Raw genomic sequence first — 21,568 nt, 5'->3', positions numbered from 1 at the left:
TCGACCATATACACGTCGACCTCGTGGGCCCTCTGCCGGTTTCAAGAGGAGCCCGGTACCTCCTTACCATCGTGGACCGGTTCACGAGGTGGCCTGAGGCAACCCCCCTGACTGACATCACAACTGATTCCTGCGCCCGGGCGCTGCTCACAACTTGGGTCTCACGTTTTGGCGTTCCGGCCCACATCACTTCAGACAGAGGCACCCAATTCACTTCCAGTCTCTGGGCTCCATTAGCGAACCTGCTAGGGATGCAGCTGCACACCACCACGGCCTACCATCCTCAATCAAACGGGTTGGTGGAACGTTTTCACCGCCATCTGAAATCGGCCTTGATGGCTCGCCTGAAGGGTCCTAGCTGGGTTGACGAGCTGCCTTGGGTCCTGCTCGGCATACGCACTGCCCCCAAAGAAGACCTCCGCACTTCGTCAGCTGAGCTTGTATACGGGGCGCCACTAGTCGTCCCCGGGGATTTCATACCTGCCCTTCGGGACCAAGGGGAACAACCCCCAGCAGTCCTACAAAGACTGCGCGAGAAGCTTGGCGCCTTGGCCCCGATTCCCACCTCACGGCACGGTCAAGCCCCATCCTGTCAGCCCAAGGAACTACGGGACTGTAAGTTTGTTTTCGTTCGCAGGGGCACACCTCGAGCGCCATTGCAACGACCATATGAGGGACCGTTCCGAGTCATACGGAATAACGGATCCACTTTTATTTTGGACATTGGAGGCAGGGAACAGATTTTCACGGCGGACCACTTCAAACCGGCCCATTTGGATCTGCAACAGCCTGTCGAGGTTGCCACGCCGCGACGCAGAGGCCGCCCCCCAAGCAGCAGCTGGCACAGCCCACGGACTTTGGGGACTGTCTCGCCGGTTCTGGGGGGGGTTGTGTGGCGACTCACCGTCTAGTCGGGCGAACCGGCTCGGCAGTCGGGTCATGCGGTGTCGGAGCGACAAGGCCCAAGATGGCGGCAGGCCTCGTCTTTCCGAGCGACGGGCAGAACCCGCGCGCGGGAAAGTCCTGATGACGTAGGACTTACGTCATTGCCAGTTGTTTTGGGCGGGAACATTCTCCCTTAAAGGGCCCGCGCAAGGCGGGAAAATAAACCAGTTCTGTTTGGCAATCCTCCGAGCAGAGTCTTGTTTTATTCCATGGTAGCAACCGCTACACTGTGAAGATTTACTGTTCAAGTGCAGTGTTATGCACCTGGGACAAGTTGGTGAAGGGTCTTTGCTTTGCAGATGTTTAATATAAGGCCCATTCACTTCTTTACTTTACTGAATGAGCGGGTGGTGATTTGAAACTCAGCTTCTAAACATATGCACAATTATGATCTGTGTATCACAGCTTAATGAGTAACATTAGATTGACCTCGGTTTCTCAGTGGTGGCAAAGTGGGTTTTCCCGCTTATCCTGTTCACAAAGAAATGGTCTCATTTCTAAAGTTTGCCCCACCCCAGAGCTTCAAGCCAGGACAAGATAGATTCCTTCTTACAACTACACAGACAGATGAGTTTAAGCTTGTGACAGACTTACAACGAAGCACTCTGAATTGCTGCAAAATATCTGCAGATTTTACCTTTGCAGGTATGTGAAAAGCTGTATTTAAATGTATTAAACTAAACAAAAGCAGAACGTAAAGAATGTCACGGTGAATGTTGAAATAAGAGCTTTCCGGTCAAAATGGAGCTCTGAGATTATGACAAAAAGTAAAAAAAACTTTGTTGTGAATTGTTCTTTGTCCAAATAGGTATAAACTGATTAAACCTCATTAATTTTGTGGAGGGTACAGGGATTAATTTTAAACTCGGCGTTCAGCACATAAATTTATGGCTTACAATCGTTTGTTTTGTCGAACATTATGGAAAGCTGGATTTCATGGAAGTAGATACTACAAATTCATTCATGCTATTCCTTTCCTATCTGAATCTGTCTGCAACTGATAGATTAAATAAGAATATGAGAAATACTGATACATATTTGATGTCTAAATGAAATCTATGAAAAGTGATGGAATGATAAAAGCCAGATATTTTAAATCGTTAATCCCATTGGAATGTAAATGTTAAGCACTTTTGTTGTTAAGAAGTGCTGCAGAGCCTATCTAAGTATTATAAAGTTGTAAGAATGAACTGCCATCAATCAAAGTCTTTGCAGAATGAATGTAGGATCATGTTGTTTGAATGACTGATTAAATTGCTCGGAGAACTTGTTCTGTCACAAAAAAATATACCTTTCCGATATATGAGGTAACCTGTTTTGTTCTTGAAGGATTTCGCTTCAGGGTAACCTATCATGTCAGCCATGTCCCCAAAACCTGCACCTAATTTATGATCCATCTCTTCTCCAGCCCCTGTTGTAACTAATGCCTTCTCCTTGTTATACTGAATAAGGTTGGATTCCAGGTAACTGAACCAAGTTACCATGAAGGTAGTCAAGGGTTTTAAAAGAATATGGTTTCAAAGCAAATTTTGCCTTGTCTTTTGCTGGAGGACATTGCAAACAGGAATGCAGAATTAAGGAGATAAGAGCAAGCTTAGAGAGTAGACAGATATACAGCAGTTGAGTTCAGTGTGTGATGCAGTCCATTTTGACCAAAAGAACAGGAAATGAAAATATACCATAAACAATGGAGGGACAGAGAACAAAAGAAACAATGTGGAAATATGCCTCTAGAGCCTGTTCTGCTATTCAGTATCGTGGCTAATCCACCACCTCATCCATCTTCCTGTCTGATCTTAAAGTTTCTCAAGGATAGAATAAAGCAGATTTTTCAAAGGTGAAACATTCTTAAAAGGAGCAATTGTGATTCAGGATTTTTTTTATATCAGGAGATTGAACAAAAAGGTGAGCAGCTGAATTCCTTCCTAATTTTATCACATTTTTTGATAGTTTTATCTATTTTGCCAGCTGCTCTTGGCAATTTGAGTGATGATTGCTTCCTTTTGTGACCATGTCAGTCTGAAAATGAACAAGACACATTGCTGACTGCATTTAAATTAAACCTTGTCTTTGGGGAATGTCTAACTTGAATGCATTTCCTTTCCATTTTCAGATCATGTCAGATTATATAAAATATGTGTGTCCATAGTATTACTCTATATTGTTGGTTTACAAGGTAAGTTCAGGAATACTGCCATCTCAGTGTGTAGCCTCACTTAACAGAGACCATTAATTCCTTAATAAAAGGACAATACCACAGTCAGTAAAATAAGGCTTGATGCTGAAAGAACAGCACTGATGATTTTACATCTCTCTGGAAGGGCTGAAACCATCTACCTAAAAGGTGTAAACTCTGCCTGGAAAAGATTCTTTTCTGAATCCACTTTTGGTATGTGCCTATGGTTTTGTGTCAGAAACTTTGCAAACAAAAGTGTTTTTCCTTCAAAAAAAACCCTTGCAATCCAGGACTCTCACATGATCTTTAGTTTTCTATTCTTCATGTTGTGAGCTCTATAAGAGATGGTGCCATGCAAATTTCCATCCAAAGGCCATGGCTTGGGAGAATTTGCTGAGAAAAGTTGCAAGGACTTGGCTTCTATGACCTAAATATTGTCATGAGTGGGGTCATTCTCTGTAAGTGGGATTTGGGAATGCAATATGCTCACTTATCAAGCTCTGAAGAGATTTTAACTCCTGGAACTTTCTCTTGTTCAAGCCTCAATTCCCACCCAAACCAAAGAGAAATCACTGCTTGGGATGGAAGCAGATATTTCTGTTGACTGTTAGGGTGAAAGGGTTATTCATAGCCTGGGCAAACCTCAGGGCAAATGAGTCTACGGTCTCCCTGTGAGCCTTGGAGTACACCACCTTTTCCTCTTGGTGTACATCTAAAAATAAAGTAAAAACTTGCCTTACTAACCCTTATTTGTCCTTTGGCCTGTTATGAAAGCCATACATTCTTTCTCTATACATCAGGCCACATAGGCATCATCAGAGACAGAGCTATATATTTAAGAAGGATCTTGTGAATGAAGAGTGGATGTCCTTGCCACTGGCAGATGTAAATCTGCAGATATCCAGATCATTTTCCCATCCCTATTTCCACTTTTCCTCAACTTTTCCAGATCAGCTTTCTTATGCTGACCAGTTCCATTAAACGGGAGTTCCTCTCTACATCCACATAGACTTTCTTCTCTTGGTAGATGGGAGTCTGTGGTTCTTAAAAACTCCAGAATCACTCAAAACATAACATTGAATTTATTCCAAATCTATCTTGTTCAAATTATAGGTTCCCTTGAATTAAAAGGGCCATATATTTATATATATGGATATATTTTAGCGAGGGCCATTTTATATTGTCACGAACCAGCAACAAAAGAAACACACTGAGCATGATTCAGTGTTAAAAACTATTTTATTAATCACTACTTATGATAATACATAAAATAAAAGTAAAAATGTTAGTATGTTAGAATTCAAAAATGTTAAACCTCGAATGTTAACCCCAAAACTAAACTCTTTGTGTGTGTGTGTGACAAAGTCCAAAACTCCCAGTTCAGGAATGGTTCCTAAAGTTCAGTTCCACAAGCCATAAGGTGAAACATGAGCAAGGGCTTCTTCAACAACCACCGTTGTCAGAAGATAAGACGTAGACGTAGAGAAACATAGAGAGAGTACATACGAAATCCAAATGTTCCACGATGGAACCCCAAACGTCACTCCAGTGTTTACTCAGTAGTGACTTCCTCACCCCGAAAAGCATCCGAATCGTGGTCGTCCACACACACAAATACCTGTTTCCTTCTACAGGTCAGCAACAAAGTGAATTCCACCGGATTACTTCCAACTTCCATACATGGATTTCTGTGGCAAACACAGTTATTGTTTCTCATCCATCAATAGAGAAAACTAGCAGGCTGGTGTCTCTCTCCCTTCTCTCTCTCTCTCTCCTTCTTCTTCTGACTTCTACAACGTCATTACATCCTTTATCTTCTATTGACGTAAGCACGCCAAACAAACAAATAACACACACTCTCTATCTTAAAGGGACATTCACTGAGTCCGTAACAATATCCTAAGGTTGTTTACAATATACACTGACATAAATGTCGTGAAAGTTATTTCAGTATGTATTTGGTACAAGTTTCAATCTCACTCTCTCAGATGTACAAGACATTGGTAAGGCCACATTTGGACTACTGTATACAGTTCTGGTCCCCTTGCCAGAGGAACATTGTCATTAAACTGGAGAGGGTGCAAAAATCGATGTACAAGGATGTTACCAGGACTGGATGGATTGGGTTGTAAGGAGAGACTGGATAGGCTAAGACTTTTTTTCCCTGGAGCATAGGAGGCTGAGGGGTAACCTAATAGGGGTTTGTAAACTCATGGGGGGCATAAATAAGGTGAATAGCTAAAGTCTTTTCCCATGGTAAGGGTTTCCAAAACTAGAGGGCATAGGTTTAAAGTGAGAGAGGGAAGATTTAAAGGGGACCTGAAGGATACCTTTTTCACACAGAGGGTAGTAGGTATATAGAACGAACTGCCAGAGGAAGTCATGATGAGTCAGTTATAGAGTCATACAGCACAGAAACAGACCCTTCAGCCCAAATGATCCACACCAGCCAAGATTCCCATCTAAGCTAGTCCCATTTGCCCACATTTGGCCCATATCCTTCTATACCTCTCCTCTCCATATACCTGTCCAATTGTCTTTTAAAAGTTGTTATTGTACCTGCCTCAACCACTTCCTCTGGCAGCACATTTCACATACAAACCACCATTTGTGTAAAAAAGATGCCACTCAAGTTCCAATTAAATCTTTCCCCTCTTGAAGTGGGAGAGGCAGGTACAATTACAACACTTGAAAAGCATTTGGACAGTTACATTGGAAAGGAAAGGTTTAGAGGGATATGGACCAAATGCAGATAAATGGAACTATCTTAGTCAGGCAATTTAATCGCCATGGACAAGATGGGCTGAAGGGCCTGTTTCCATGTTGTATATCTCTATGATTCTTTCTTATTTACTGCACAAGTCGGGGCAAATCCACAACCAATGTTCAATATCAACAATGAAAACTGTATTGCTCAAACCCATGGCAACAGATGATTAGCTTTAGAAATATTTGATCTATGTTGATTTAACAAAAAAGATTAATTAATGTAAGTTCATAGAATCATAGAATTGTTATGACATGGAAGAAGGCCTTATCTATCTATGATAGATGAACTCTACATCTGTTCTTGGTAGTGATTCACGTATCTCTTCCTCTCAAAATAAGGTAGAAAGGACTCCACAGTACAAAACCTTATCTGCAGCTGAAAAGCTAGCCCTCTCAGATCTGCATTCTATACCTTTGCTATCACTATCATTACATGCTTCATAAGATGTAACTGGGCTGTTGCTTCATTTAAGTTGATTCAGAAACATGCTTTCCAGGAATACCTGATCAAACATTTGGGTTCTTTGTGCTCTAGAAGGAGAGCAAGAAGAAGAGATACATGTGGACCCCTTCTGCTTTGTGGTTCTCTCTTTGAACCAACTGCTGAAGCAGCTGTTTGTACTACTCAGGCAGACTAATGCTGCTTAGAATGAGCAGCATCCTTCAACCAATCTTTGAAATGTCATCCTCATGCTGTTAAGTGATTGGGTGGAGAGAGCAGAAATGAAGGCTAACTGAATGATTCTGATGATGAGTAGAATGACTCGAATGCATATTGCAAATCGCGTCCTATTAACATTTGTTCTAAGGCAGTGATAAGTTGAAAGCCGATAACAATTGGAACACACTGGAGATGCTGAGTTAATTTCCAGGTGGCCGATCACTTCTTTTCTGGATCTGACAAACTGAGTTGTTTGATAACTAAGTTCCAAAAAACATCACTAATGTATTTGCTGATTTGTATTGTCACAAGATTAACCAATACCTTGATTCCAAAGCTTCCTTCCTTAAGCATAGTGCCTCCTTATCTCTCCATAGATATAGACAGGGTAGACTGCAGGAAACTTTTCCCCTTACCAGAGGTGAATAAAACTAGAGGACATCGATTTAGAGTGAGCGGTAAGAGGTTTAGAGGGATCTGAGGGAGATTTTTTTCACCCAGAGAGTGGCGAGTATCAGAATGCACTGCCAGAGAGAGTGGTGGAAGCAGAGTCGATGACAGCATTAAAGAAGTGTCCATATGAGGACTTAAATTGCCCAGGGATAGAGGGCACCGGCCAACTGCTTGAAGAATGGGCTTAATACAGAAGGGTGCCCACAGGTTGATGTGGACACAGTGGACGGAATGGCCTGTTTCCATGCCGTATGAGTCCATTACGCTATGACTCTTATTTCTTCAAGCCTTGCGACCCTCTGAGATACTGTCACTTCTCCAGTTGTTGCTTCTTGAGTATCCCATAGTCTAATCATTCTCCCTTTTCAGCAATGTGTCCAGCTGCCAAGGCCCTGCACTCTGCAATTCAATCTTAAGCCTTTCATCTTCTATTTCCTCCTCTAAGATTATAATTAAAGCCAGCCTCTTTGATCAAGCTTTTGTTTAATCACACATAATATCCCCTTGTGCAGCTTATTTCTGATAGCACTCATGTGGAGCTCCTCGGAAAATTTACTATGCTAAAATTTTGACTTATTTTTGTGCACCTTTTTATGTGTAATATTTGCACTAAAGACTGTCTCCAGCCAATCACTGGTGCTGCCATTCATTTCCAAGTCAATTACCGACTGTTGGAAGATTGGCCTGGACACTCCTGGGTGCAATTCACTAGAGACTATCTGCCATTTGTACATTTACAACACATCTAATGGCATCTTCTAGTGCAGAGAGGCCACTTTGAGGTTAATCAACAGAAATTGTCAGTCAAAGGTGCTACCAACAAACTGTGTTTTTCACTTGCAATAAAACAAAGAGCAAACCCCACATCAAGTCAGCAAAGAGATGCAAATTAAAGGATCCCCGCTGGGAATTGAGACACAAGAGACTGCAAATGCTGGAAAATGGAGCAGAAAACAAACTGTTGGAGGAACTCAGTGAGTCAGGCAGCATCTGTGGAGGGAAATGGACAGTCAAAGTTTTGGATTGAGACCCTCCATATGGATGCAGTTCCTCCTGTAGTTTGTTTCTTGCCCCACTGGGGTATCTTTGTTTTGCTAACAACACTGCCAGATTCGTTCTTTAGTGCTGCACGTTTGTCCACTAGCATCACCAACAAAGATGGCAGCATCTCAGTCCACAATGCTGCCATCGTTGGATCTTTGATTAGCCCAAACCTTTCCATGGTAGAAGGGTCAATTGGACTGGTCCCTCATGTGAGGGGTATCCAGACAAATAGGAGAATACTGTCTGCCCTTCTCCATTCCTGTATTGTCCCTCACCTTCATGGCTGCTATTCTATAGCTGCCATTGGAAGGTGTAACTTGTCTGACCTGCTTCCCAGCAGTCAGCGCAGCAATGACATGGCAGATAGGAGCTCAGCTGGGACCTGCTGTTGGAAATGCACAGTTAGTGTTTTTGCACATGATTCAGGGTGAAAACCATCTTGACAATGTTTAATTGATTCTTCACCACTTTCTTGATTTGTCCTTTCAAGAAAGGTTAGATACTTTGAGTCTGTATTCCTTGGAGTTTACAAAAATGAGGGCTGACCTTATTCAAGCACATAAGATCCTAAGGGGGCTTGACAGGTTAGATGTTGAGATGTTTCCACCAGTGGGAGAGTCAACATATGAGATAAGGTGCCAGTTATTTAAAACTGATGTTCAAAGAAATTTCTTCTCTCAGGGGGTAGGGAATCTCTGGAATTCTCTTCCCCAGAGGGGGGTGGAGACCAGATCATTAGAAATATTTAAGGTGGACTTAGATAAATATTTGAAAGATCGAGGAATTAAAGGCTATGGGAAACTGGCACAGAAAAGGAGTTGAGGCCAACATAGATCAGCCATGATCATATTGAATGGCAGGGCAGGCTTGAGGGGCTTGGTGACCCCCATTTTCTCATGTTCTTGAGTTTTTATGGGTAACCTAATTGGGTATTAACATTACATGTAACATCTGTTTATTGCACCAGAAAAGGGTGAAATCTAATTTCAACGTATACATAAATACAAAGTGTCATTTGCATGCAGGGGGTTCCCACAGCCTAAATTCATTACTTTTAAATTGATCTTCAAATGGACAGAACTCTCTGCAGATCTGCTAAGTACTAAGTAGAAATCCCAGGGACATTTGCTTCCATGTTTGTCTGAGCATGGTGACTTGCTGAATCTTGTAGAGCTGTAGTTCTAAAATCATGTAGATGTAAATCAATTTGACTTAGGGATTTTTGAAAGAAGAAAGTATTGGGAAGTTCGATAAGGTTGTCAAGAACCTCAGGAACAAGACTCGCCAATGCCCAACAGGGTGTGACATGCTTCTCAGAGATCGAAGGAAATATTCCTACACTGATATGTTCTCTAAATTCCTGTGGAAAAACTGTTTATTCAAGCCAGGAATCTACAACGTGTCTGGACAACAGAAATATTTAACCTACTTTTATACTGGAAGTATTTACATTCAAATTCTGAGAGGCGTAGACCGACACTAAGATGTTTTCACCACTAAATCTGATGGTTGCATCCATGCACCAGAACTTCCCTGTCCTAGTGTTGTGTGACCATATGGGTTACTGCCTTTTGGGGTGGGGAAGGGTGGGATTTGTTAGTGTATGCTCAGGCTCCTGGTTCATTCATAATCATCTCCCAGAATCCAGTTATAGTACAGTAGACAGAAAATTTGTATGAGCCGGCACACATATCATGGGTAGTAGAGAGTCCAAATTGGTTCCACTATGGTGTATAGTAGACATCCAAATATTTGTTGCCAACGTTAGAACTGACTGCACATTATTGACACTATGCGACAATGACTGATAGCCAATGCTGATGTTTTGGGGCTCAGCACTCCAATGGATTTCTTCCTGACCATCTCAGGGCTGAACACACATTGAGCAGCCGGAAGAATCCCTCCTCCCAAACCCCCCCCCCCCCCAACACTACCCCACCTCAACCACTCCCCCCCCCCACCCCACCACCAACCTGATGGTTATTCTGGAGACAATTTTGGTAATACATTTCTTTTTATCCGCAGAAACATTCTTTATTCATAACGTTTGCAAATACGGTACATTTATAGTACAAGACATTTCATTCTATTTACTTACAAAAATTATATTATATCGGTATAATACCAATTTTTACATTATGAACATAAGGACCAAACTTATGCAACCAACCTGGCTACTTTTTATACTTTACACTACAGTTAGCTATTGCATTCATCTGATTTAAACAGTCAATATTATCTCACATAACAAGGTTGCACCAGAATTAAACTGCCACTCATTCAGATGATTAAATTTACTTTTCATACAATCGTTAATTTATTTTTCTAAGGTCTTTGTTCCTTATTCTATTTAGTGAAATTCCATAAATCTCCGTTCCCAGCCAAAGCTTTGTTAATCCTGCTTCCTCTGATTAAGTTAGCTTTTTAATAAAGATATTAATTCCAAGAGGTTTAATCTTTTAAATTACAGAAGTTCAGTAAATACTTTCTGAAATTCCTTCCTGCATAGCTGTTCTTAAAAGAATTCCAATATATGAGTGAAATAGTCTGTTATATCTAAATCAATATTGACTATTGTAATGCCATCTTCACAGCAATGTAGACATCATTCTGTAAAATATTTTTAGAATCTATCCCACTCTATTATTACCCCGTATCTATAGGGATTCATGTCACAGTCATTGGGATAGATTTTGACTTTGGAAATAATAAACAGGGAAATGGTAACATGGGCTACCAGTTGCTATTGACCTTTTGTACAGTCAAAATCTACCCTTTTGGTTTGAACACCAGGCTAATCACAGTTATCTTTATTCTCTCACATTCAGCTATTTAAAGTTTTCAAAAAATTAATTTCAGCATTAACTATTTCCTCTTTTGCTTCCTTGATGATTGCATTTTGTCTGATCTCAGTGTCTTGCCAACATTTAAGGAGTCATTTCACAACCAAGTATTTCAATGGAGAGCGGAGCCCACAGAGTCACTTCAACAGCAACTCATGGCTTTGTTTTTATTAATCATAATGGAGTGAATACGAATAGCTGTGCATCTGTAATTATCCAAAGAATGTCCTCTTAACAGTCCTGATGAAGGGTCTCAACCTGAAATGTCAACTGTTCATTTTCCTCCATAGATGCTACCTGACTCACTGAGTTCCTCCAGCTTCTTAGTGTGTTGCTCCTCTTAACAATTGTCACTTAACACGGGGAAAATAGAGCACAGAATCATCATTCAATTATTGTTGCATTTTTTCCAAAAATATGGCATTCAGATGACATTAGTATCAAATTTGTCCATTTGTAAAAGGCTATTTAACATTTCCTTAATAATCCAATAATACATAGACCAAATTAGTCCCTCAAAAGAGTTAATGATCTTCTATCTGTTATCTTCAAATAACAAGATATGGTTGCTCTGGTCTGCTTAGCTGATTTCCACATGTCTTTGGAATCCACTGGCATAGTATTTTCTCAAATGTGGGCTGAAATTAATCTTTAGTAAAAGTCTGCCAAATCACAACCAGGTAATTAGACAGAAAAAAAATCAGAGCAGTATGATCCACACAGCTACTAACATTGCAATTTCAGCGACAGAAGATATCGAAGTATCATCTCCTTTCAATTAGTAGATTCAGCAACTGTCTCACTAGGAAACCTCAGACTCTTTATGATATGCTCCACCATTAAGCCTAGCTAGAACACCTGGTCTCTGGATAAATAGCATTCCTATATTTAGCATAAGTATTCAAAACCTTCATATTAACTCTGATCTGAATGTAAAGGTCAACGTTAATGGATGCTTTAATTTTGATGGAAAAAAAAGTGAGGTGGGATGTTAATAAGTAACCAGACTTCTGATCATAGAATGATGGAGGTCTACAGCAGAGAAGGAGGCCACATGTTCATGACTGCCAGAAATGGAGTTATACAAGTTACTCCTTCCAAGCTCTTGGTCCTAGCCCTACAGGCATTATAGGCTATGGCTCTTCAAATCCTCATCCAGCAACCTTTTAAATGTGATCAGGACTTTTGCTGCACATTGTGAGTTCCATCACTGCACTACTCCATGACTAAAAGAAATCCTCCTGCCCCTTTGTCTTTCCACTAATTAACAAATTTATAACTCCTACTTATCAAACTCTCTGCCAAGGGAAATAGGGCCTATCCATCTTGTTCATGTCTCTCACATCTCCTGCTAGTCTCCTCCATTCCAAAGAAACCAATCCAGCCAGGTCAGTCTCTCTCATAACCATAATTCCCCAAATCTGGCTTCATTCTTGTATGTTTCCTCTTCACCCGTTCCACTGCTGTGACATTCTTTCTGCAGTTTGCTAACCAGAACAGTACACAGAACTCTGGCTGTGGCTTATAAGTGTTGTGACCCCTCCCACACCACCCCCCCACCCCACCCCTCGACCACCCTACTCTTATCTTCTATGCCTCAACTGATAAAAATTCAACTGATAATCACCTTATCTACCTCTCCAATTACCTTCAGGGGTCTGTGAACATGCACTTTGAGGACCCATTGTTTCTTCACATTTTTTAGTATCTTGCCATTCATTGTGTGTTCCCATACCTTGTTTGCTCTCCTTAAATGTATTAACTCATACTCCTCTGGATTGAATTCCATCTGCCACTTTTGCCACTTTTGTCTCCATCTCACCAGTCCATGGATAGCTTTCTGCATCATTCTCAACATAAGCAAGAACAGGCTTCATGAGTTTAAAACATTGTGGACTGAAAGCTGAAACAAGAGGAATCTACAGTGTGACATCATAGGCCAGACTGTGTTGGTCAATGCTGTGGAGTAAGTTTTAAGTTATCCTATAGCATTTAACTAAACTTTAGCAGCTAAACTTAAATAAATAAACCGACTGAGGATAATAATTTGATTAACATTGGATTCATTAATGAAATCAATAAAATAATGGGAGGACAGATGTTGCATTGCTCTGGCAATATGTGGGAGCTTACGGACATTTTTGTCCAAGGTGACGATGTCCCAGGTAATTATCTGTGGCTCAAGGAACTTTAGTCCCATGTTAAGACACTGAAGTTCAAGCTGCATGCATTGCAAGACATCAGGTAGGGAGAATGTTACCTACATTGTTTGCTTCAGGAGGCAGCCACATGCTTTAAATTAAATACATTAGAATTGACACATGGTCGGGGACAGGAGGTTGTGACTGCAAGTGAGCTAAGTACAGTGATCCATGAGGTAGTACTGCAAGAACCTCAGTCCCTGCAGTTGTCCAATAGAATGGAGGTTATTGCAACCATTATTGACAAGTGTAGCAACTGCAGGAAGGACAAGCAAAGTCGTCACTTTGTGGTACAGGAAGCCGTTCAAGTGAGAGGAATTAAAAAGGAGGATGGATGCAGTCAGAGGCAAAATTGATGGGGGAAGGGGTAGATACTGTCCTCTGCAACTGGGAGCGTGTGAACTGAAGGCTATGGTGCCTACCCAGTGTCAGGGTGAGGGACATCTCTTCCAGGCTGGAGAGGAACTTGAATTGTGAGAGGATGATCCAGTTAAAGGATGAAATTAGAGCAACAATGAGATAGGATATTAGATCAGAAAACCAAGATGTAAAATCTGTCTTGATGGATCTAAGAAGCTAATGGAAAAAACATATCAATTAGAAGTGTCTGCGGGACTCCAAACACTGGAGAAAATGTAGGGATGACATCAAACAGTAAATTAGATATATTTTAACATGGGTACCACACAATAATGAGTCACATTAATTTACATATAGAATAGTCAAGCCAAATTAACAATATTACTGTGGAGGATGAATACAAGACCACAAGAAAATAAGATCAGGAATATTTGAATCCCTCATGACTGATCTGCTCCAAGCCACAACTCCTCTTCTGTGCCCATTTCCCAGAGCCCTCAATTCCTCAACCTTTCAAAAATTCATCCATCTCCATTTTAAATACCTCGCAGTGGTCAATCAAACATTCATTATGAATCAATACTTTTCTTGTTACTTTCTTTAATCGGATTAATGTAGTTGATTGCTCTTCTTAATGTTGAAATCAGGAACCTCTTCCCTTGATAAACAAGTAACTGCTTGCCTACTCCTATTTCTGGAAATGATCAACCATTTGGAGCCACCATTGAAACCCAGGAACAACCTCTCCAAATGTTATCATTTAAATACAAAAAGCTTTTGGAGGAGAAAACCTTTTCAAAATGCAACTCCATTTTACCATTGTTAAGTTAGTCAGATGTGACCTTACCTCAATGAATCTATGTTGGCTGTTCATGATTAAACTCATTCCTATCTAAACGCAAATTCATGCTGCCCCCAGAATTTTTCCACCAATTTGCCGATGACCACTGTTAGGCAGATGAGACTGAGCTGTCTCTTTCTCCCTTTTTGAATAATTGTCTATCATCCAGCCCTCTGGCACCATAACTGCAGTTAATGAAGAATGGAAAGTGATCATCTAGCCCCAATGTAACTATATTCTTTGCTTCTTTTATGAACTTCAGATACATTTTACCCAGCACTAGTGATTAATCCTCTTTTTAAATATGGTTGATCACTTAATATGGCTTCTCTCTATATATCTATCATTTCCAATATTTAGCTATCTTCATCCTTAATGTCAGTGTCTTATCATGCCACTCCTCCATGAAGACAGATATAAAGTATTCACTTAGAGTTAAATAAATGTTTTTCACCCCTACACTCTAATAGGATATTTCTTGATATCTTCTTTATTTTACGTATATGTAACACAGATTGGGATTTTCCACCACTTTGCTTTCCAATATTTTTGTGTGTGCTGTTTTTGTTTTTCTGTTTTTTTGAACTCATACACTTTTCCAGGAATCTTGCATTGTTGAGTTCTCAGTATTTATCAAGATTGTCTCTTTTGTCATTTCCTGGTGCCCATGTTCCTGAAGTCCAAAGGGGCAGTGAAACTTCACACTGAACTTTAGCTGAACGAGATGTTAACTGGATCGGAACGCCACCCAATATTAAAATTAGGAACCGCTGCCCATGGTGATCAACTGCTTGATTGCACATCACTGTTTCTGGATATGACTAAACTTCAGGAACCATTACTGAAACCTAAAAAGAGGAAATTCTTCACATGGTTGTTTTCAAATGGAGAAAAATTCTTAGAGAAGAAAACCATTTCAAAATGCAACCTAATTTCACCAATTGTTTCCCAACTAAATTCTTAGTCACCCATTTCGTAATGTGCTCCTTGGGAAACAAAGACAATATCTGATTAATGTGGAATCGTAGGAATATTTTGATATATTGCCATTTAAAAGATTGTTTTAAAGTGTCTTTTTCTATAATGGTTTTTAAATCTGTTTCTATTCATTAATATTTCATCATATTTTGTTTCCTTTTGTGTATTATTGAAGACTTTCAGGTACAATGAATTGGGGTTTTCTTCAAGGCCTCCTCAGCGGGGTGAATAAATACTCGACGGGGTTCGGTCGGATATGGTTGTCCGTCGTCTTCCTCTTCCGAGTGATGGTTTATGTGGTCGCAGCAGAAAAAGTCTGGGGTGATGACCAAAGAGACTTTGAGTGCAACACCAAGCAGCCTGGCTGTGAAAATGTCTGCTTTGACCACTACTTCCCAGTCTCGCACATCCGACTGTGGGCTCTCCAGCTGATATTTGTCTCCACTCCATCCCTGTTGGTGGTCATGCATGTAGCTTACAGAGAAGAAAGGGAGAGGAAGAACAAGAAGAAGCATGGTGAGAACTGTCGTAGTCTTTACCCAGACACAGGGAAGAAGAAAGGAGGACTGTGGTGGACTTACATAATCAGCCTTGTGTGTAAAGCAGCAATTGATATGGGGTTCCTGTACATACTTCATAACATCTATGAAAACTTTGACTTGCCTCGTCTTGTTAAATGTAAACTAGATCCTTGCCCCAATACCGTTGATTGCTTCATTGCCAGACCCACTGAGAAAAGGATCTTCACTATATTTATGGTTGTTACATCAGGCATCTGTGTTCTCTTAAACATTTCCGAATTTCTGTACCTTGTAAGTAAGAGAATCATAACTGATTGCTGTAAGGCAGGAAGACGACGACACACAAACCATTTCACAAAAACTTCAATGACCTTACTTGAAAAATCATCTGGTGCAACTTTCATTTCAGGGACTAAACCTTACCCTGCAAACCAACGTCCAAACATTGCCCTTCACTTGAATTCATAAAACATCCACTAGAATTCAGGTCCAAAATTACTTTCAGTTGAATATGCAGAGCTATTTAAACACTGGGATCAGCAATAGCGATGAACATTGTATTTTTCTTCATCCTATACTTACTAGAGTTTAACAAACCTTGGCCTACCATCTACTAACAAGCTGTATAATGAAGATCATATCATTTTGCTATAAACTTGAGTTACTTGCAGTGGATCTACACATCTCACCTCCACTCCCTGCCCTCGGTCAAACGAATGCACTGTGTCACTTTGCACTTTTGATTAGCAAATGGCTATTTGATATCTGATTAAATTTGATTGGCCATATTTGAGTCAGTAGGCTCATATTAAGAGCTTCCAATAATGTACAATGTTGTAGAAAATGGGCAGAGTAAGAAGGAAAATTAAGCCATACTAGAGCTAATAAGCTTAGGGAATAACTTACTAATAAAGACCATTTAGATGAACATTATAACTGAAGCAAAAAATAATTGCCAAACAATGAGCATGTCAAACAAGAGTTATTCCCCATTATTGCTAAGTGGTGTTATCATTAAGTGGTGTCGCTCATCATCAATATTCTGGGAGTTACCACTGACAAGGAATTCAACTTTACGAACCACATAAATCCCATGATGACTGGAACAGGGCAAGGGCTGGTTATTCTGTGCTCAAAGCCTTTTTATCCACTACAAGGCATAGGTCAGGTGCCTTATGGAATAATCTCCAGTAGCCTGAATGAATGCAGCCACAGCAAGAGTCAATATCAACCAAGGCAAAGCAACCTGTTTAAGTGGCTGCTCATTCATCTTATTAAATACCTACCATTTCTGCTCTGGCTCACCGTGGCTACAGTGGTCATTACTATCAATTGTAGTAAAAATTGTGGTAAATCACACATTCATGCTTCTGTTTTTGATTTAGGGGATGCAATGATAAAATTATAACTGATGGTAGATTTATTGAAGTGGAGATTCTGAATTAGAGAGTGATCAGTTTGACTGACCTCACAACATACTCTGAAAATGCTGAAACCAACACCTGTACACAGTAATTTACAGAATATCACTCAGCAAACTTTTCACGATATGACTTTCATGCAGGCTCTTTCATAGACATTTCCACTCGTACACATGGATAGACAATCAATTCCTTTCTATCACCATCAATTCTTCCTCCAGTTCTAAAGCTTTGTGAAGCAGCCTCTCAGGAGATAGGTGCATTGTTCTTTCAGGTTGAATACAACCATTTCTGGGTTTCTTGAAGCATGCAAAATTGCTTCCAGCTGCTATTGTCAACTGTCACGACAAGCAACTGGTAGAGGTGCTCTTTACACATAGTTAGCAATCATTTTTTTGCTAAGGCAGTATGCATTTGGCAATAATGTCAGTGCTATCCCTAGCAATAACCCACCCTATTATAAGATTCTTGAGTGTGCCCCAGCCACCATTTTCCATGAGGATCAGCGAACCTACCACTAACAAGGGAGAAACAAGCAGCTATAGTCCTTATGAAGGGTCTCAAACTGAAACATCGACCATCCCTCTGCTTCCACATACGTTTCCTGGCCCACTGAGTTCCTCCTGCACTTTGATTTTGCGAACAAGGGAGGTTTACTTGAACTCAGTGCAACACTATGAGGTATATTACGACATAAACCCATAGAACAATGCTAAGGGCAGGCAATATAATAGAAATGTTTCAGAAATTTAAAGGTAGAAGCAAACTGTTTGCATCATATTTGGGGTCAAGAGCACTTAGCCATAGGGCCAAGATTAAAGAATGGGCTGAATGCTCTCCTTCAGTAACACAATGTTTAAATGATTCAATGTTAGCTAAATTTAAAATGTAAGATTAGATTAAGTCAGATGTGGGAACAAAAGTGGTTGCAAGATATGGAAAAGCCATTGGAAATATTCGTTTTGACCTGTACAAGTTTTTCACTGTACCTCGGTACAAGTGACAATAATAAACCAATAAAACCTTCATGAATTTAACATGATTTCTTTCTCATATTGGTTATGTACATGTATATTTGTATATTTATTTTGGGATTCTTAATTTCAAATATTATAATGGATTATAATTCACTGTAGTGAGACAGAGCCAGTGTAGTTTTACAGCACGTTCACTTATAGTTTGGTGGATAATTCATAGTCCAATCTTTGCCAAATGGAGATAGTCCCAAAGTCTGAATTTAATTTTATTGCTTGAATATTTTCAGTGATTTGTTGTGCTTTACGATGCATTATTTACAGCAGTAATGATTCAACATAACTTAATGTATAATGTGGAATATGCATATTTTATATGCATTATGTGCACATGCACAGAGATAGATAAATTTTTCATTTTAACATTGCTACTCATTTTACTAAGGAGACTATATATTAGCTTCACCTTAGGGTCTTATAAACTGGTTTGCAATTTCATGTCTGAAGGTGATGGTGAAAAGTTCCTAGCTTACACCGTATCTGTGTGGATTGCCTAATGATATCAAAATCTGAGATATTGAAATGCTTTTGCAACCCTGCCCTCGCCAAGTGATTGACTTAAAGTCATTGCAATATGGGCAAGAAATATATATGGTTAAGTTCTTTGGATAATCTGATAACCTTTACTAACAAAATTAACTTCTTGTCCATTAAAGGAGCACTGTCACTTGGAAAAAAATAATTAGCAAGATAAATTTTTCAGCATATGAACAGCTGTCAATGACTGATTGCATGTTTCAATGAGTCACTTATGTCCAATGAAATATCAGGATTTTGCAATGGAATGTTTAGAGAGTCTATTTCTTGTTCCAACTTGTAGCAGGAGCTTAACTTCAGTCAATAATACTTCTTTATGCAATGCATTTGTTCTTTGTTTCCTGTACCAGCAACTTACTTAATTTTAACTGTTTTGTATTCCAATATGTCACATTAAAGATATAAGACTTTTGCAAACGTGTGATCGAGCTGGATTTTAACCCTTGGACATCAATACTGTGAATTATATTAAACCACCATGGTTTTATAGCTGTGGATAGAAGTGATCAGTGCTTTTGGTAAAATGCCCATCCAATGAAGTCAATGGGCTTGATCTGCCCCACTTTTCATGCCTGCTGCTTAAGTTATTCCAAGGGTCACACTTAAGTTTTGTTCTCGCATGAGTTCAAACATCCTCTAGCTCAGTACCACAGCGTCCTTAAGAGATAACTGGGCCTGATCATGTTTCTTATGTTCTTAAAGATATACTTGAGTTATAGCAATTAATAAAGAATATTAAGATTGAATAAAATAAAGAAAAACACACATACGTTCATCTGTGCTTGCCTTTCCAACACAAGTCAATGATCCCATTCAAATAAATGGACCATGCTATATATGTACCTGCCATGGTTGGTTCTAAGCTGAGGGAACAGATATGAAGAGCATCCAGACCTGTAACTCAGCAAATCTGTGTTCTACCCCTGACCTTATTGCTGAGCCCAACAACAGAGCGGGATGTCAGCCGTGCTGGCGTTTGATCCCCACCTTGTTCCTGACTTCCATGTTGCAATGTCCAGATCAAGCTAACCCAAAATGGCAGCTAGCCAGTGGTTCTCTATCAAGCTCACAGCCAGGGTAAAGCACAATCTGAGCCTTTTTATAGGCAAGTAACCTTTTGCCACACTTACTTGGATTACTTTTATACTCCATTGCCAACTTGAAGAACAAATTCTGAAAATAAGTAAATAAAATAATCATTAAGCCTTTTTCACTGATGTTAATTGTATAGAGCAGATAAACTAGAGGACAAGGTAACCAGCAGACTTTTAAACAAATTCTTATCAGGTTGTCACCAAACTCTGAGACCTAGGACTCAACACCTCCCTCTGTAACTGGATCCTTGACTTTCTAACAAACAGACCGCAATCAGTGAGGATAGGCAGAAATACCTCCGGCACGATTATTCTCAACACTGGTGCCCCACAAGGCTCCGTCCTCAGCCCTCTACTCTACTCCCTATACACTCACGACTGTGTGGCCAGATTCTGCTCCAACTCCATCTACAAGTTTGCAGATGATACCACCATTGTAGGCCATATCTCAAACAGCGATGAGTCGGAGTACAGGAAGGAGATAGAGAGCTTAGTGGAATGGTGTCATGACAGCAAGCTTTCCCTCAATGTCAACAAAACTAAAGAGCTGGTCATTGACTTCAGGAAAGGGGGTGGTGTACATGCACCTGTCTACATCAATGGTGCTGAGCTCGAGAGGGTTGAGAGCTTCAAGTTCCTGGGAGTGAACATCACCAACAGCCTGTCCTGGTCAAATCACATAGATGCCACAGCCAAGAAAGCTCACCAGTGCCTCTACTTCCTCAGGAGGCTAAAGAAATTTGGTTTGTCCCCTTTGAGTCTCACCAACTTTTACCGATGCACCATAGAAAGCATCCTATCTGGGTATATCACAGCTCGGTACGGCAACTGCTCTGCCCAAGACCACAAGGAGCTACAGAGAGTTGTGGGCACATCCCAGCGCATCACAGGCACCAGCCTCCCCTCCTTGGACTCTGTCTTTACCTCTCGTTGTCTTGGTGTATCAGCCAGCATAATCAAAGACCCCACCCACCCGGAACATTCTCTCTTCTCTCCTCTTCCATCAGGTAGAAGATACAGGAGCCCGAGGGCACGTACCACCAGACTTAAGGACAGCTTCTACCCCACTGGGATAAGACTATTGAACGGTTCCCTTATACAATGAGATGGACTATGACCTCACGATCTACCTTGTTGTGACCTTGCACCTTATTGCACTGCACTTTCTCTGTAGCTGTGGCACTTTACTCTGTACTGTTATTGTTTTTACCTGTACTACCTCAATGCACTCTGTACTAACTCAATGTAACTGCACTGTGTAATGAATTGACCTGTACGATCAGTTTGTAAGACAAGCTTTTCACTGTACCTCGGCACTTGTGACAATAATAAACCAATACCAATACCAATACCAGTTTCTGGCTTCATATATACAGTGGCTGTCAGAAATTTAACAATCCTTGACCACATTACAGTATGAACAAAACAATTTCTATTTATATTGTCTACTTAATATGGCATAAACATCCCATCACTTCACAGAAATATAAATATTGACCATGATCCAGAGATATTAGGTCAGGTATCAAAACTAATGTTCTCAAAGTTCTAGGCTTTATTCAATAGGAAAAAGAGGTGGTGATCAGGACAGTGGCAGCTGATTACTTGACCATCAATTAATCTTGGGGTTGTTCAGGAGGCCAGAATTGGAGCAGATATGTGGGGAGGAGTGTAATTATGAAGGGAACTG

At 40.4% G+C, this 21,568-nt stretch overlaps 1 protein-coding gene across 1 annotated transcript; it reads left to right on the top strand.

The window, feature by feature from the left end:
• The first annotated feature begins 1,445 nt into the window (after nucleotides 1–1,445).
• LOC127581842 (gap junction beta-4 protein-like) lies at nucleotides 1,446–18,239 on the top strand. Its single transcript, XM_052036618.1, has 2 exons — nucleotides 1,446–1,590; nucleotides 15,447–18,239. Exon 2 carries the CDS (start codon nucleotides 15,460–15,462, stop codon nucleotides 16,258–16,260), a length of 801 nt encoding a protein of 266 aa, XP_051892578.1. The 5' UTR covers nucleotides 1,446–1,590; nucleotides 15,447–15,459; the 3' UTR covers nucleotides 16,261–18,239.
• Nucleotides 18,240–21,568: the final 3,329 nt, after the last annotated feature.

The sequence above is a fragment of the Pristis pectinata genome, chromosome 22 (genome assembly GCF_009764475.1).
Source record: "Pristis pectinata isolate sPriPec2 chromosome 22, sPriPec2.1.pri, whole genome shotgun sequence".
Taxonomy (NCBI): domain Eukaryota; kingdom Metazoa; phylum Chordata; class Chondrichthyes; order Rhinopristiformes; family Pristidae; genus Pristis; species Pristis pectinata.
Note: the sequence above shows the minus strand (reverse complement) of the source record. Positions and strands in the feature narration are given on the sequence as shown.